This window comes from Serinus canaria, chromosome 5 (assembly GCF_022539315.1).
Source record: "Serinus canaria isolate serCan28SL12 chromosome 5, serCan2020, whole genome shotgun sequence".
Classification (NCBI taxonomy): Eukaryota; Metazoa; Chordata; class Aves; order Passeriformes; family Fringillidae; genus Serinus; species Serinus canaria.
This window is the reverse complement of record NC_066319.1, coordinates 39,052,625-39,068,032: the sequence shown is the minus strand read 5'-3', so window position 1 is coordinate 39,068,032 and position 15,408 is coordinate 39,052,625. Positions and strand designations below refer to the sequence as shown.

Sequence of the window (15,408 nt, the reverse complement as noted above, 5' to 3'; positions counted from 1 at the left end):
CCGCACGCGGAAGCGGCGGCGGCGGCGGCGGCGGCGGCGGTCGTCCCCGGGCGGGGCGGATGCAGGGCGAGGAGAGGTGATGAATATTCATAGAAGCGCCCGCGGGGGCGGGTCTGGCCTGCCGGGCCGGTCAGGTCCGGAGGGCGCCGATGGCGGGGGGCAGAAGCAGCGCGGGGGGCGCCGGGGCCAGCGGGCGGTGAGGAGTGGGCTGGGCCGGAACGTGGCGGAGGGGACGTGGGGTGGGACCCCCGAGCTCATTGCCACCCTCCGCGTCTTCCTCCGTTGCAGAGCTGGTTCCCGGCTGGACGGGCTGTTCCTGCGGCGGTTCCTGCGGCTCCTGGCCGTGCTCTTTCCTGGGTGGCCCTCCCCGAGCGCCCTCATGTTCCTGACGCTGCTCGGTGTAGCCTTGCTGGGTGAGCCCGGGTCGTGGGGGTGGGGGGCTGCACCTCACGTCTGCTCCTTGTGGCCCCCCACTTTGCCTTGTCACCGCAGTCCATCAATTCCTTCCCCTGCTTGCCTTTCTCCTCCAGAGCAGCTGGTTATTTATCAGGTCGGCGTCATCCCCAGCCAGTACTACGAGGTCCTAGGGAGCAAGGACTTCTCCGGATTCAAAACATTGACTGCCGTTGCTGTGACTCTGATCATTGTGAACTCCACGGTAAGACCAGAGGCTCATGTGTCTTGGGAGAGGAAGAGAAAGCTGCCCATGGCTCCTGGCACGATCCTGGTCACAAAGGATTCAAGTCTGCCCATGCCCTGGATCGCTAGTACAAACTGCTAGATTTTATTTCGTTTTGAAAAAAATGTTTGTACTCATTTATCTCTCCCCATCCATCTCTTTGCCCTTGTTCCAGCTAAAAAGTTTCGACCAGTTCATCTGCAACATGATGTATGTGAACTGGAGGAAATCCCTCACTGAATACCTCCACAGCTGCTACTTCCAAGGCCAGGTCTACTACAACCTGCTCGTGCTGCGTGAGGACATCGATAACCCGTAGGCTGCTGGCAGCTTCTTTCAGTATCTTGCTTGGCTTCTCCTGGGCTGCTGCACACCTTTGCCTGACTTCTCTTTGTCTCTGAGTAGGGGCTTGAGCCCTAGAAGCTTTTGCCATCTAGGCATCCTCTTCTACCCTGGTGGGAGGTGATACCTATTGCTGGCAATTCCTGTGACTGCCGGTTGTGATAGTTTTAGGGGCAGGATGTTTCAGCTGCAAGGAAAGTGGGTGCCCATTGGAACAGGGATCTACTGCTGCTATAAAACATGCTGTCTGCAAACTCAGCCCTTGACGCTGTGTGATATTGCCAAGGGCCTGGATGGAGTCAGCAGTGCCTCTCCTTTCCTTCACACCACTGGTGCGTTAGGACAGTCCCTGTTCTGTTTGAACTTCAAACACCAGGATCTGCAGCTGAGCACAGTTCAGTTGTATTTTAGTGGTTTGATAACCCATGGGAGCCAAATCCAGGAAGGGCTTTGTTTTGCACTGTATGAGGGCTGCATTTCCCTTTCCTGTTCCTAGGAAGGAAGTGTCAGTGGTGACTTGAAATATAAGAGGAGGAGCGTTCATTCTGTCCTTGTGGATCCCAGACCCACACCCAAGAGATCCCTCTCCAGTTTGCTTTGTGCACTGTCCTGCTTACTGCAGAGCTGTTGATCTACCTGGGCTGTGTGGCAAAGGTTGAATGCCCTTCCTCACAGCTGTGTGTGGACCTTGGCCTTCCAGCCTGTCCTCACACACAGGGCACTGCTGTCATAGTTGCTCACTGTGAAAAGCTAAAACTCCTATATTAGACATCACGTGAGAGGTCACAGAATCACAAAATACTCTTAGTTGGAGTGGACCCACATGGGTCTTTGAATCCAACTCTTTAAGTGAATAGCTCACACAGGAATTGAACTCGTGGCATTATTAGCACCATGCTTTAACCAACTCAACTAATCTCAGTGTAGAATCTCCCTAATTCTTCCCCCTCCAGAATTTAAAGTTGTTATTATTAAATACTACCTGAAAAACTAGAAATCAAAGGGGAATGTTTTCCAAATAATGTGTTGTTATACCATTGTTTTGAGACTCCAAGCTCTCCTCTGCTGGAGTGGGCACTTCTGATCTAGTCACTGCATTGGTGCCATTTCCCATGTTGATGGCAAGAGGAGACCATGCCCAGGGTCGTGGGAAGAAATTGCTGTCTTGCAGGGACTCCTAACTCTTGCTAATAAAGGAAATTTCAAGAAACTAAAGCAGTTTAGCAGTTCTGCAGTTCTGCTGCCTGTTGCTACTGGCTGCCTGTTCTTGCTCTTTGATTGCAGAGCAGGGTGGTTTGTGTGGGTGCTGCAAGAAAACATGCTGGGTATATAAGGGGAAGCAGCAAGCAAGGAGAGAGGTCTCAGCTTGGGACTGACAGCTCTACATATTGGGCAGTTGGTCGTCATTATCAAGCTGATGCACTTCCAGGTTGCTTTGTGTTTACTCCCAATATCATTCAAGGTTCATTTCTGATAGGGTTTTCAGTGGCATGGAGTTAGAAAGAGAGGTTAAAAAACCATGTTTGTCACCAGGGCATGCAGCACTTCCCAGGCAGTGCAGCACATTGAAGCCAGAAGCTCCTGCATGCCTGTCTTTTTCTTTGGGGACACGAGGGGAAAGAGAGGACAGAGGCCCCTCACCACATGATTATTCTGCTTAGGTTTATTTTTAACTAGGGAACATGTTCACATTGTGCCGTGAAATGTAGGAGACAACTGGGTCAGTCTGCCCTGCAGCAAGAGACAGCTCTCATGGCCTTTGCAGACCAAATGTGTGGGATTACTGTGGAGTATGTCTCATTACACCTTGCTTCTGCTCCAACTTTCAGACTTACTGTTTAGTGTGGTTTTGGTGCCACTGCAAAAATTCTCTTCATCTTGCAATTCCTCAGTGAGAGCTTTTTCCCTGCACCAGGTACTAAGAGAACAAACTAGAGCAAGAGAGACCTCCCATTATGCAGTGCAAATCAAACTGAATGTTAAAGGCATGGAGAAGGAATGAAGAGTGGGTTCTGAGTGTCATACAAGCACTTGCAGCACCTAGTAGGGCATTTGAGTTGATGTTTTCATGCGTTTCATTTATTTTCATTACATGTTATTTAATAGCTTGTAAAAAGCAATATCCTCCTATGATACTATAGCACAATTTAAGTTACAATATTACAGTCTGAGGAGAAGGAAAAATGATGACTGCAAGGTCAGTCAGGATGAGAGCTGCCCCCCAGAATTAAATCCCTTGCTGTTCTAGAACTGCAAAAATGTTAAAAGATTAATGCCTTTGTGATAGTATCTGCACTGAGACTATCCAGGAGTCCATCCTTGCTCTTCATTCTGAACTCCAGCATTAAGTTATGGCCTTTCCACTGTAGCTTATCACATTAGGCTGAAGCCTTCATCCATGTGCTCTGGACAGATGAGCTGCTGGGGAGTAAATATACTGAAATTCTTCCTAGTTATCCCAAGTGCAACTCCTGCTCAGTAATGGGATAGATGTGACTTGAGGGTTTGTCACCCATGTGCCTGCTGCTAGTGAGGTGAGAAGACTTGTGTGCTGCTTCCTACTCTTGTGGGCTGGGGTGGGTGGAAGCACTTCCTTCTTTGCAACAAAGGAACCAGAGGCACTCCATGCAGAACCAAGGGATTGGATCTTGTGAAAGGGTGGCTTTTCAAATATCCAGTAGCTGGTGAAGGCCTGTCCTGGTGGTCTGATGGCATCTCAGTCCAGTACCGAAGGTTAGGAGGAGAGTCAGTAGTTTTTCATAGTATGGGGGTTGTTCCAGGAGCAGAATAAAGGACAGTGTTGCAGAGACCTTCTGTACAAGTGTTGAACAATGGTGAAAGTGAAGCAAGGGATAAATACAAGGAACAGGTTAAAAGCAATGGCAAGAGTTGTTCTTCCTGGGTGCCATGAAGGCTCTTGGGTGGGTCCTGCTGGGCCATGAAAATGGTGTTCTGTGGGGAATCTGCAGATCCTTCCCAGGTAAGGTTGTTCACCTGCTGCCTGTCCTGTGTTCATGCACTGAAACAGCCTGGTTTGTGCCCTGTTAGGGATTTAGTACCGGCTCTTGCTTCTGGGCTGTGATGGTGTCAATGGCTCTTTGTGTTGAGCAGGGACCAGCGCATCAGCCAGGATGTGGAGAGGTTCTGCAGGCAGCTCAGCTCCATGGCCAGCAAGGTCGTCATCTCACCCTTCACACTGGCCTACTACACATACCAGTGCTTTCACAGGTAAGGATGTACCCTGGCCCTGCTTGCACATCTCTTTTCTGTGTTCTTTTTTTGGAGCCTGCCACCCACATTACAACTCCCAAGATGGATATTTGTACACATGGGTGAGTGGTCTCTGTACTCCAAGGAGAACTCTACCTTGGGCATGCTGGGATGTGCAATGTTGGCCTCAAACTTCTGTGAAGGCCCAGAGAGGTGACAGCTGAGGGCTCCAATTGATTGAGCTTAATGGTGCAGGAGTTTGGATTATTGGCTGACTTCTCTTTCTCCTCTGTAGCACAGGCTGGCTAGGCCCAGTGAGCATCTTTGGGTATTTCGTCATTGGGACGATGATTAACAAAGTGTTGATGAGCCCAATTGTGTCTAAACTTGTGCAGCAGGAAAAACTGGAGGGAGATTTCAGGTGAGTCCCAGCAGAACTGTGTTTTCACTGCCCTTTGGCAGCTCCTGTGAAAGCTGCTTTTTTTGTACCCATTCAGGGCTGTGTATGTAGCTAATTCTCTTGTCTGTGACTTTCTCCACACTCAGAGAAAGCTATCTGTGCAATGGTGCCTCAGTGTACTGAGCCCCTGCCAACCACTGACAGCCTCGTGTCGTGGCAGGCAATGCCCTTGGTTCAGTCTCACAGCCCAGTCTTTCCTTATGCCTTTCAACTCACCTCCTCTCTCTTGCTTGCAGGGTTGGCTGTATGTGTAGCAGGGGCTTTGTAGCTTTCCCTGGGGTTCAAGGCATCCAGGGACAGCAGCATAAGCTGTTGTGGCACAGGGAACCCAGTCCAGGGCAGTTGGCTGTGGTGATTTTGTATGGTGGAGATGCTGGACTAGCAGTAAAGAGTAAGCCGAAGGGCTAAGAAGATGTGCACAGAGAGCAGGATATCAAACAAATGTACCACTGAGCTGGCCCTGAATGATGGCACCTCAGGTTAAGCCTTGGTCTCTGGTGCCCTTCTGAGCCCATTGAATATTTCTGTCAAGAGATGCCTCATATCACTGCTCTAACATGTAAGATAAGTTTCCTCTAGGAATGGTTTTGGCTACATAATTCACTGAGCATTTGTGCACAGTTATGTTTTTTCGGTTGTACAGGTTCAAGCACATGCAGATTCGTGTCAATGCAGAACCAGCTGCTTTCTACAGGTTAGTAGTGTTAATTTCTTTGTATCCTCAAAAGGATTGTCCCAGTTCAGAGCATCCTTGTTGTGTTCGCGTATCCCAAAGGAGCCCAAGTTCTGTTGCTGCAGCTTTCTATCCCTTCCACTGTAGCATCATACAGCCCTGACACCTGATTCTTTGCATTCTGTGCATCATCTGCAGAAATAATCCACAGAAACTAGAGACAACTATCTTTCCTTTGCCTCCCTTCTAACATCCTCAGAGGCAGATACAGATTTGGTGCTGGCTTGGAGATCATTACTGATGTTTTGCTAGGTCCTTACCTGGAAGATTGCTCATTACTGATGTTTTGCTAGGTCCTTACCTGGAAGATTGCTCAAAGTCTTATTGCATCTGGTTCTGCTGAGGACTTGTTGCATCCTGGCCCCATCCTGCTGCTGCTTGCTTGCATGTCTTCAATGGGTGTGCTAGCTGCTACTTAGCCACCTTACCTCTGCTTTGCTCCTCTTGCTCAGTCTGTGCCCTGACCCTCCGTATGCTGTACTGGTGCTCTGAATTTGCTCAATGCCATTTACCCCAGAGCTGAGCACACAACTGGGAGCCCAGCAGCACCTCCCCTATTTAGTGATGCCCTGAAGCCTGTTGATCTGCTGCTTGGTTCACCAGGAAAAGAGGCATGAATTTGGTGTAGCTTGTGTTGGGGTGGCAGGAGGTTGTTGCTTCTCTCTTGTCACGAGTCTGCCTTTGCCCTATGTCTTGCGAAATTGCACTTCTTCCAGGAATTGTAGCACATGTCCTCTCTCTGGTCTTCCCTGCCCACGGTCTGTATTTGGCTCCTTCATGCTATATTGAGTGAGCATTTCAAGTGCTGTGATGCTGTCCTCAGAGTGGTTTGATTCAAAATCACTGATTTCATAACAACTTATATTGACAGGCATGAAACTCATTTGAATAACCAAAATCAATCTTGGTTTGCACTGGCAAGTCTGACTTATTTCTTTGTACTTTGATTCTTACTGGTTGATAATAATTTTTTGTAATGGAAATGATACTGTAATTACATGCCATTATTTAAGATGCAGTACTTTCCCTCACAAATTTGATTTTTTTTTTTATTCTATTACTAAGTAGAAAATGGAAAGTGAATTATTATACCAGAAAACAGGATGTTTTGGTTCAGTACAATGTTTTAGTAGAAAAGCTTCATTTTGTGTGAAACTATAACTTAGCCGAGTTGCACACAACCAGGCATTTTCATGGCATGCATCATAATTTAAAATGAAGGAATTTTTTAAAAGGTTGCATTCCTAGAATCCTGCAAGAGGAGGAGCATGTGGTAAGTGGCTGGTTTTGATTGCTCAACTTCTCTAGCTTGTGATCTTGTCCTCTTAAGACTACCTAAACATTGCTTCGGTAAAGGAAGAAACAGAAGCAGAGCACTGCCACCTTTTTACTTCTTTTATTACTAAATCCTTAGCAAACTTGCTTTAAAAGTGAAGTGAATGGGAGGAAAAGAGGAAACCAATACAGCAATCTCTCCTCATCTGCAACAGAATAATAGCTCTAGAACAAAGGTCCCTGGTACCTTTCTCACCTTTAATTCCTTGTGTCCAAGCCTTTCTCCTTTCCTAATACATGGAAGGCAAAGACTGCAGCTCAGTAGTTACCTGAAATGTGTTAGAAGGCAGTAAAGCCAAACTGAATTCTAACGAGGTGCATTTTTGAGAAAGAAAATATATTTTTCTATGAACTGAGAATCTTTAGAAATGAGACCACAAAAATCCTATTTTGGATGATTTTGTACTGCTTCTGGCCTTATCTTCTTGGGCTTCAGTGACTCCATTGTTGCATAGATCATGTGTAGTGGGCACAAGCCTCTGTTGGACGTCACGGACAATAGGTGCTATGGCAGGTGGGAGACTGAAATGAGACGAGGAGTGCTCTCTGCGTTTTGCCACCTGAGGGCAGCCCAGGCCTTGCAGAACAGCAGAAGGAGATGACACATTTGCTTGAGGGTGGTGGTTTAGGAGATGTCTCCTTGCTCCTGGCTCAGCCTAGTCACTGGAGCATCACCACTAACTGGCGAGGTGGGTGACCTGATGGAGATAGCCCTGGGAAGGGGGAAGTTGTGGAGCTGGGGTACCCATACCGGGGGTTGCACTGCTCAGGACTTGCCTTCATCCCATTCCTGTGGAGTGGGAAATGGGAAGAGGTGGGCTAAGGCTGCTGGCCATGCAGGCCATGTGGGCTGGCCTCTCCTCTGCCCTTTTTTGGATCCAGCTGTGTAGCAGTGCCATCCCTGTTTTCCAACCAGGCTGTATTTGGGAACTGTGTTTGACCTTGGGCGTACATTGCTTCAGGCTGGAGCCTCGCTGACATTGTCTGGGCTGAGAGCAACAGCAGCAGCCACAGGCTCTGGGAGAGATTTGTAGGACTGCTTGCTTCAGCCAGAGTTCCTTGATGATACCCTTCAGGAAGGCAGTCCTGGCTGTTCAGTTCCTGGTCAAAAAAGAGCTTGTTAGCTGGATGCAAAGGTGCCAGGCCTGTTCAAAGCTTTAGTTTTTAAATCCCGTGGTCCTAGGATGTCTCTGGCATGTTGCAATGTTTCTTTTACAGGGCTGGGCGAGTGGAGCACATGCGCACAAACCGGAGGCTGCAGAGCCTGCTGAAGACCCAGAGGGAGCTGATAGGCAAGGAGCTGTGGCTATACAGTGAGTGGGCAGACTGGGGGGTGAAGTGGGATGTGTGGTAACTCCATTCTGGTGGCCCACACGCTGGGAAACTCTACTGGTGGAGCAGTTGGGTGGGTGCTGTGTTTACTTCTTCTGCCTCTTGCTGGTCTGTGAAAGCCCTGAGGGTGAACAGAGGGTGCCTCCTGCAGTGCTAAATAGGAATCCTCTTGTGTAAAAGCCTCATAAAGAAGCAAAGTTGTGGAGGACCCAGAATCTGGCTTTTTGTGGTGTATATGTTCACGTGCCAAGAAAAGAGAGAAGGGCTTGAGCTTTGATCGCTGTATATGTTGCTGGAAACTTCTTTCCTATAGAGCCTGTCCCTTAAGCATAGCTGTCCCCTGAAAAGATTCCTTCTCCCATTTTTACTCAGGTTTTTTCTTTAAATGAGCCCTATAAAGACAGCTCTTCCTGATCTCAGCAGCACAGCGAGCTTCTGAGCAGTGTAATGGAGGGAGAACCCTGAACAGAAGTGTCTGTGGGAATTTGGAATCTTAAGTCTTTCTTGTGGGAGCCTGTGTGCTCCCGAGACACAATTCATGGCAAACTATCTCACTCCAGAGCTTCCTTTTTGCCCTTCCCTGCTGTTTACTGTGAATCAGTCAGGCCCCTGAAGCATAACAACAAGCAGGCAAAGTAGCTTTTGCCCCACAGTAGTCCCTGAGCTATGTGTCTGGATGATGATTCTCTGTCAGGGGCCTGCCCCAAAGTGCTCTTTGCTTGCAAAATGCATTTTCACCCTGGTGCTTGTGCTATCCTGCAAAAAATGGGTTTTTCTACTCTGTTTCATCATAAAGGGCTGAGGCAAGAACACAGCTCTTCCTCTGACTGAGCTCAGGGTCAGCACTTGGGCCTGGCCGGGACAGAGGTTTCTGCTTTAACTCACTGTCTTCTTTCGATTTGTTTGTGCCTAGTTGGGATCAACACATTTGATTATCTGGGCAGCATCCTGAGCTACGTGGTCATTGCCATTCCTATCTTTTCTGGTGTATACGGCGACCTGAGTCCAACAGAGCTCAGTGCCCTTGTCAGCAAGGTGAGCTAAGGGTAATCTCTGTGACCCCATTGTGGAGGGTGAGCAGGCACTGAGGGTGGAGGTTTGTGGTGCTGGGGGCCCTGGGACTAGATAACCTGCAGCACTTGATCTTCAGGTTAGACTGTCCCAGCTCACAGTGTTATGGAGATGGGAGCTTGTAGCCAGCTGGTGTGTGATTAACTTGGGCGTGAGAACTGTCAAGGACACGTTTACGTAAGTGTTTCCTGGCTCAGACCTCTGTGTCTAAAAAAACCCAGGAGGTCAGAAAACCTCTGGTTTTCAGCAGTGCAAGTGGAGATGGAGCCTGTGCAGTGCTGTTGGTCTGGGTTATGCCCTGGGCTACTGCCTGGGGTGAGCCTTGCCACCAGTGAGGCTGAGGTGGCTTGCATTCATCTTCCTGACCTGACTCTTTACAGATACTCAGAACTGGCTTGTGCTAGAGAATGCAGAGCTAAAAATAGCTAAGTGGGCACTGCAGGCTGGGGCACCCTGCTCTGAGACATATACGGTGCTGAGGCGGGGGTGGTGGTATGGATCTGTGTGACTTGGGCAAGCATGCTGGCCCCTAGATAGGCCATCAGGCACTCTGCAAACACCATCCCTGGGTGACAGGACGTGTGTCTACCTGGGAAAAACTGCTGCACTGAGCAGAGAAGCCCTGCTTCTTTCACATGTGGTCATCTTCACTCCCACCATCCTGGGTGACATCACCACTCCTCATTCATCTTGCTGGGACAGCTGATGTGGCCAAATGTGTGGACTCCTTGGCTGCCTTCTTGCAGTCACGGATAAGGGTCAGGGCCCCAGCTCAGCACTGACCTTTAGTCTGCCATGTGATTTCTCCCCAGAATGCCTTTGTTTCCATCTACCTCATTGGCTGCTTCAGCCAGCTCATAGATCTCTCCAGCACTGTTACTGATGTAGCTGGCTACACACACAGGTGAGCTTATCTGTGGGCACATCTCTGGAGGAAAGGGCAGTGCAGAACAAGACTCTGCCCAGATCTGTGCTAAAAAAATCACAAACCTGTTGTTCATGTGCAAGCATGGGCAAGTTTGGATATCGTGAGGAGGCTGCTGGAGTTGTCCCTGGCTTTCATGCCACCTCTTGTATGTCTAGGATTGGTGAACTGCAGGAGACCTTGCTGAGCCTTGGCAGAAAAGAAAATGGTAACTACTCAGAAGCCAAAACCAGCTGGGATTTGGACAGGTGAGTTGCCTGTCAGCAACTGGTTGGCTTGCAGCTTACGTGCCAGAGTGTGGGGTTGCCATGGGAGGGAGGTGGCCCTTGGTGTCACAATCTGTTGCATGCATTTGGTTGGAGCAGGCAGTGCTCACTGTCAGTTGTCATTCCCAGGGTGTGGGAGGCAGGGCTACTGTCACAGAGGCACAGGAGGTCTAAGGTGCCTGATTTTTGCCAATCTCAGCATGGTCACTTACCCCCGGATCTCTCATTCTTTGTCTTGGTGGTGGCCCAGCAGCCATTCTGGGGAGGACCCAGTGCCAAGGGACACAGCTTTCCTTCTGGAGCGAGTGACACTCTCAGTACCATCCTCTGGCAAGCTGCTCATCAAGGACTTGAGCCTCAGGATCTCACAAGGAAACAGTGTGATGATTGTGGGAAACACTGGTACAGGGAAGACATCTCTCCTGAGGGTCCTTGGAGGACTCTGGGAGAGCACACGGGGTGAGGACTGCTACTTGCCTCAGCCTTCTTCTTCTCAACCAAGGCTACCCTGAGTTTGCAAGATGTGGCAGTTTGTGAGGCCAGTGCCACCATGTGATGGTGAATGTGTCACTGATACACTGATTTGAGCCACCCATCTCTTGTCACAGTCTTTGGCTCTCATTGCTTTGCTCTGCGTTGCAAAGACACTTTTGTGGGGACTTGTTGGCTACTTCATGGGACAGGACTACATGGGGCTGTGATACTGCAAATGTGATGAGTGTCTCTGTGCAGGGAGCATCAGGATGCTGACCTGCTTTGGCCCCCGAGGAGTGGTGTTCCTACCGCAGAGGCCCTTCTTCACTGATGGAAGCCTGCGTGAGCAGGTGAGCCCAGGGTCTGTCTTTGCTCTGGCCTCCCAGCTGTGGTCATGCTCTGCAAACCCTGCAAGAGGGAGGATACCTGTGGGTGCTCCTTCCCTTTTGCCTGAGTTCATGTTATTGCATCTCTGATGCAGTATCCAGTTCCCTCTGACATGGTTTCTTTTGCTCTGTTAAACAGGTGATCTATCCCCTGAAGGAGATCTATCCACTTTCAGGTTTGTGAAAATCCATTAGAGCAATTAGCCAATGCTGTGGTCGTGCCTCACTGTTCCTGTACCCAGTGCAGCTTCTTCCCTGCTGTAACCCATCAGGAACATTCATCCATTTTGCTTTTGTTGCTCTGGTGTTCCCTAGAAGATTAGTGTGTGTTAAGGTCAATTCTGTGTCCCCCTCCTTTGTGAGGGAGCATACTAACTTGGTAAGAACTTGCTCTCTTAGTATAATGAGGACAAGCTGGCCATGCTCTTCCTGCTGTGCTGGACATGATATATTGCTGTTGGGATACATCTGATTTGTTTGGTACAGTCTGACCTCCAGCAAGCCATGTTTGCCTTAATCTTATTTTCCATCCACCTCCATCTTTTACTTTTCCACTTTTTCAAAATGATGTCCCAGAGCTTTGCACACTGTTGTGGTCAGAATATATGGATCTTTTCTCTCCCCTAGCCTCTTCCAAAGCCAGACCACGTGGTCTGCTGTAGCTTGGGAGTCACAATCTTGCTCAGAGTAACTACAGCTACTGTTGTAGCTCCAGCAGCTTCAGAGAGGTCCATGGCAGATGCACAGCCCTTTCTCTCAGCTTCCATAGATGCTAACTGTACCAGCTCAAGTGTATGTTCTGCTCCACAGCTGGCTCACCCTGAGGTATTTCTCTTCCACACAGGGTCCTTTTGCGGCTCTTACCTGAGCCCCATTCCCATTACTCCACTACTTGTAGTGTGCAGTCTTGGCTCTAAGAGAGCAACTGGGCAGGGCCTTGGCAGTTGAAGCCTGGATCCTTGTGTTCTGGCTGTGGCCGTGAACTGAGGCAAATCTCAGGTGTATCTGTGGAACCCAGCTACCTCCTGGTATGCTGCTAACAGGCACGGTTAACTTTCTAGGAAGATCAGTCTTTGGGGCTATCTCTGCAAAAGCTCAGGATCTGGTATAACTAAGTGGTCAGATCAACTACATTGAGCCTCAGGAGATACTCCAGTTCTTCCCTCCTGCCTCACCAACTCCTTCATTCAGCAGTGGCCTCAGCACACACTGCCTCTCCTTATGCTGTATGGCTTTCTCCCTAGGGTCTGCAGATGATGAGAGGATTGTGCGATTCCTGGAGCTGGCTGGGCTGGTGAGTCACTGATAGTACTGCTGCCTTCTTTCCTGGTGCCACTAGTCAGGGAAGAAGGGATGATATTTTGTGGCAGCAAAGCATGATTGTGTGCTGAACTTAAGGGAGACATTGTCTTTGCCTGGGACACAACTGTCTATGGGACAGAAGGACGAGGAGAAATATGGTACAACTTCAGCTCAGGTGGGGAAAGGGAGACTGGCAAAAAGCGGGTGGTTATGCTCAGGGCCATAGGCTGACAGAGTTGGGGACTGTGTTCACAAGTCTGCTGTGCTCTCTGTAGACTGATTTGCTGGCAAGGGCTGGAGGACTGGATGAACAGGTGGACTGGAACTGGTAAGGGAGCCCACTGTCTGTGTGTATTTGGGTGATTTCTGAGTGGGGAACACTTCTAAGCAGATGCACATTGCTGCTGGATTTATCTGCGTCCATCTGTGTTCTGTGAGATGTGGACACTATACAGGAGCAAAGCCTTCATGGCCCAAGCATCTATGCCAACAATCATCAGCTGTGGTGTTCTGCACGCAGCTGACTGTGTACAGGGGTGCAAAGCCAGTCCCAGTATGGAGGGGGGCACAAGGGACACACAGGGACAGTTGTTTGCTGGTCTCCAATATCAGAAGCCCTAAGATATTCAGCATAGAAGCTCTGTTTCTTGAGGAAGGTGTTGAATCTCGATCCTGCTGCAGGTATGACATCCTGTCCCCAGGGGAGATGCAGAGGCTCTCATTTGCACGGCTCTTTTATCTCCAGCCAAAATACGCAGGTGAGCAACTAACTACAAAAGAGAGTAGAAAAGAATACAAGGCCTTTGGTGTATAGTGAAGCTGGTGCAGAGACAGTTCATAAAATCCCTTTTGTGCTAGGAACATGCTTTGTCTTCGCCATTATTCTAGCAGCATAGCACACAGAGGATTCATTTGTGAAATGTGAAAACGTTTCATTATTTGTGCAGACGGTGGTAAATCAAGAGGCTGTACATAAGACATTTCTTTCTTGAGGAACTGGTGATTAATGGTCATGGTTCATGTCCAATGGCACCAGAAGAAGAACTCTGTCAGCCTGCTCACCAGTTGCTGTGCAAAGAAGTGCATGTGTTGGGGAGTGTAGCAGCAGCTGTCATATCTGAAGCTCTGGAGCATCTTTACAGTTTTGGGGCAATATGGAAGATTTAGCCCAGATGTGGCAAAAGAAGACCAGGAGCAGTGGGGCAAACAGTCCTGAGAGACCACAGAAGCATCTGCAATTAGCTAATGGGGCAAATTCCTTAGGTTCTCCTGGGGCTTGAGCTTAGAGGACTTGCCATGAGGGCCAGGTTGGATGTGGGTGAACAGAGCCAGTTTCAGTAGCAGGAAGCTACATGTAAGTACCTCTCTCTCCCCTGAAGTCAATGACAGAGCTAAGTGATATCTGGGCAGAAGGAACCTGTGGATTGCAAACTAAAAGCTGTAGATGATTTGAATTTATTTGCTCCAGGTCTGTAGTATTTACCCTTAATAGTCAGGAAGGTGCCACAGCCATCCTACCTGCTCCATGTAGGGTCTGTGTTGGAAGAGTACACTGACTGCTGTTCTGTGGCATTCTGGCACATGGTCTGCCTGGAGAAAGTCATGTCTTGGCTGATCATGTCTGCCATGATGGGGATGAGGCAGTAGTGGGCAGCTGTTGAGGGAGAGGAATGAGGTGAACAGTGTGGTTTGGATGGATTCAAGTACTTGAGGAGAAAGATAGCTTTCCTAGTTGCCTGACACACCAGCTGTGCCAGAGGAATACCTGAGTCCTTAGGTTTCTCCTCACTTGCCTACTGCAGATGCTCTTGGTTAGATCCAGTTAACATGTGAAATGTTCTTGGGAGTTGCTGTTCTTGCCTACAGGAAATGTCCGGTTGGGAGAGGATTTGTGGAGCTTATGGCTTTTCTTTCAGTGTTAGATGAAGCCACCAGTGCCTTGACAGAAGAGGTGGAGCATGAACTGTACCGTATTTGCCTTCAGCTGGGCATGACACTGATCAGTGTGGGACACAGACCCAGCCTGGAAAAGGTAAGACAGGGAGGCAGTGTTCCATGCTTCCCTTGAGGTGGTGAGATAGAGAGGGTCTCTGGTGAGCAGAGGGGAGTGACTAAGGCTTGAGGACCTCACTTTGGGTGGACCGTGCCTTGTAGAGACATCTCTCAGTGTGCTGTTGAATTGCAGTTCCACAGCTGGATTTTGAAACTTCATGGGGAGGGAAGATGGGAGCTCACTCGATGTGAGAAGATGAAGCGGCTCCCCTCTGAGGAAGGATACTGAAGAACTTACCCTTGTCTGGCCAGCCACAGAACCTGCACATGTGTGGAAGAGCTCTCAATAGCAGACATGGAGCTGCCAAGCCAGCAGCTGTGTCAAACCAGTTCTGGATTTTGCTGATGGACACAGAGTATGTCTGAACTCATGGTGTGGAGCTCTGCCAAGAGTAGGCACAACTATGCCACCCTTCTCCCAGCCTCCTTCTGCCTCCTTGGCTCTCACAAGAGAAAGGAGCTGACCTCCTAGGCCTCCCTAGAGGGGAGACAATGCTGCTTCATGGGTCTTGTAGAAACAACAGCCAGAGAAACCTCCACTTTGTCTGGGATACATTGGCGCGAGGTGAGAATGCAACCTCCTTTTCTGCCCTCTGTGCCTTGCGAGGAGCTCTGTCTTTGATACACAGCTCTGCAGAACAGGTTTATGTACCTTGTGGCTCTGTCGAGAATTGTGTTTTCCAGCGGGAGACAAAGGGAGGAGAATGCTAGCACAGGGCATGTCTCTGCTCTCTTTGTAACACATGGCTACAGGTGAAAGGAACATTTTTGTATTAAAATCTGGGGCCTGTTTTCAAACTGTTTTTATGGAGAAGAGTCAATATTTGTTAACTGGACTGTT

At 49.1% G+C, this 15,408-nt stretch overlaps 1 protein-coding gene across 7 annotated transcripts; it reads left to right on the top strand.

Moving 5' to 3' along the window:
* On the top strand, positions 1-15,370 carry ABCD4 (ATP binding cassette subfamily D member 4). Of its 7 annotated transcripts, none has more exons than XM_030240772.2 (19): positions 1-76; positions 289-413; positions 531-658; positions 855-994; positions 4,133-4,249; positions 4,527-4,652; positions 5,335-5,385; positions 7,978-8,072; positions 9,005-9,126; positions 9,975-10,066; positions 10,246-10,335; positions 10,604-10,812; positions 11,086-11,177; positions 11,353-11,389; positions 12,458-12,507; positions 12,791-12,843; positions 13,197-13,273; positions 14,432-14,547; positions 14,701-15,370. In XM_030240772.2, exons 1-19 carry the CDS (start codon positions 60-62, stop codon positions 14,794-14,796), a joined length of 1,833 nt encoding a protein of 610 aa, XP_030096632.1. In that variant the 5' UTR covers positions 1-59; the 3' UTR covers positions 14,797-15,370. The 7 variants fall into 7 exon arrangements, 6 of the variants coding, with proteins under 6 accessions (XP_030096632.1, XP_050830832.1, XP_050830831.1 ...); XM_050974875.1 differs by having other exon boundaries at positions 59-134; XM_050974874.1 differs by lacking the exon at positions 1-76 and adding an exon at positions 114-196 and having other exon boundaries at positions 10,607-10,812.
* Positions 15,371-15,408: the final 38 nt, after the last annotated feature.

Excerpts from the sequence above, each read along its gene's own strand:
- ABCD4 (XM_050974873.1), top strand. The coding sequence starts at position 150 with ATGGCGGGGGGCAGAAGCAGCGCGGGGGGCGCCGGGGCCAGCGGGCG. Across the intron at positions 5,386-7,977 it reads GAACCAGCTGCTTTCTACAG|GGCTGGGCGAGTGGAGCACA; the intron begins GTTAGTAGTGTT and ends TTTCTTTTACAG. Across the intron at positions 11,390-12,457 it reads GGAGATCTATCCACTTTCAG|GGTCTGCAGATGATGAGAGG; the intron begins GTTTGTGAAAAT and ends CTTTCTCCCTAG.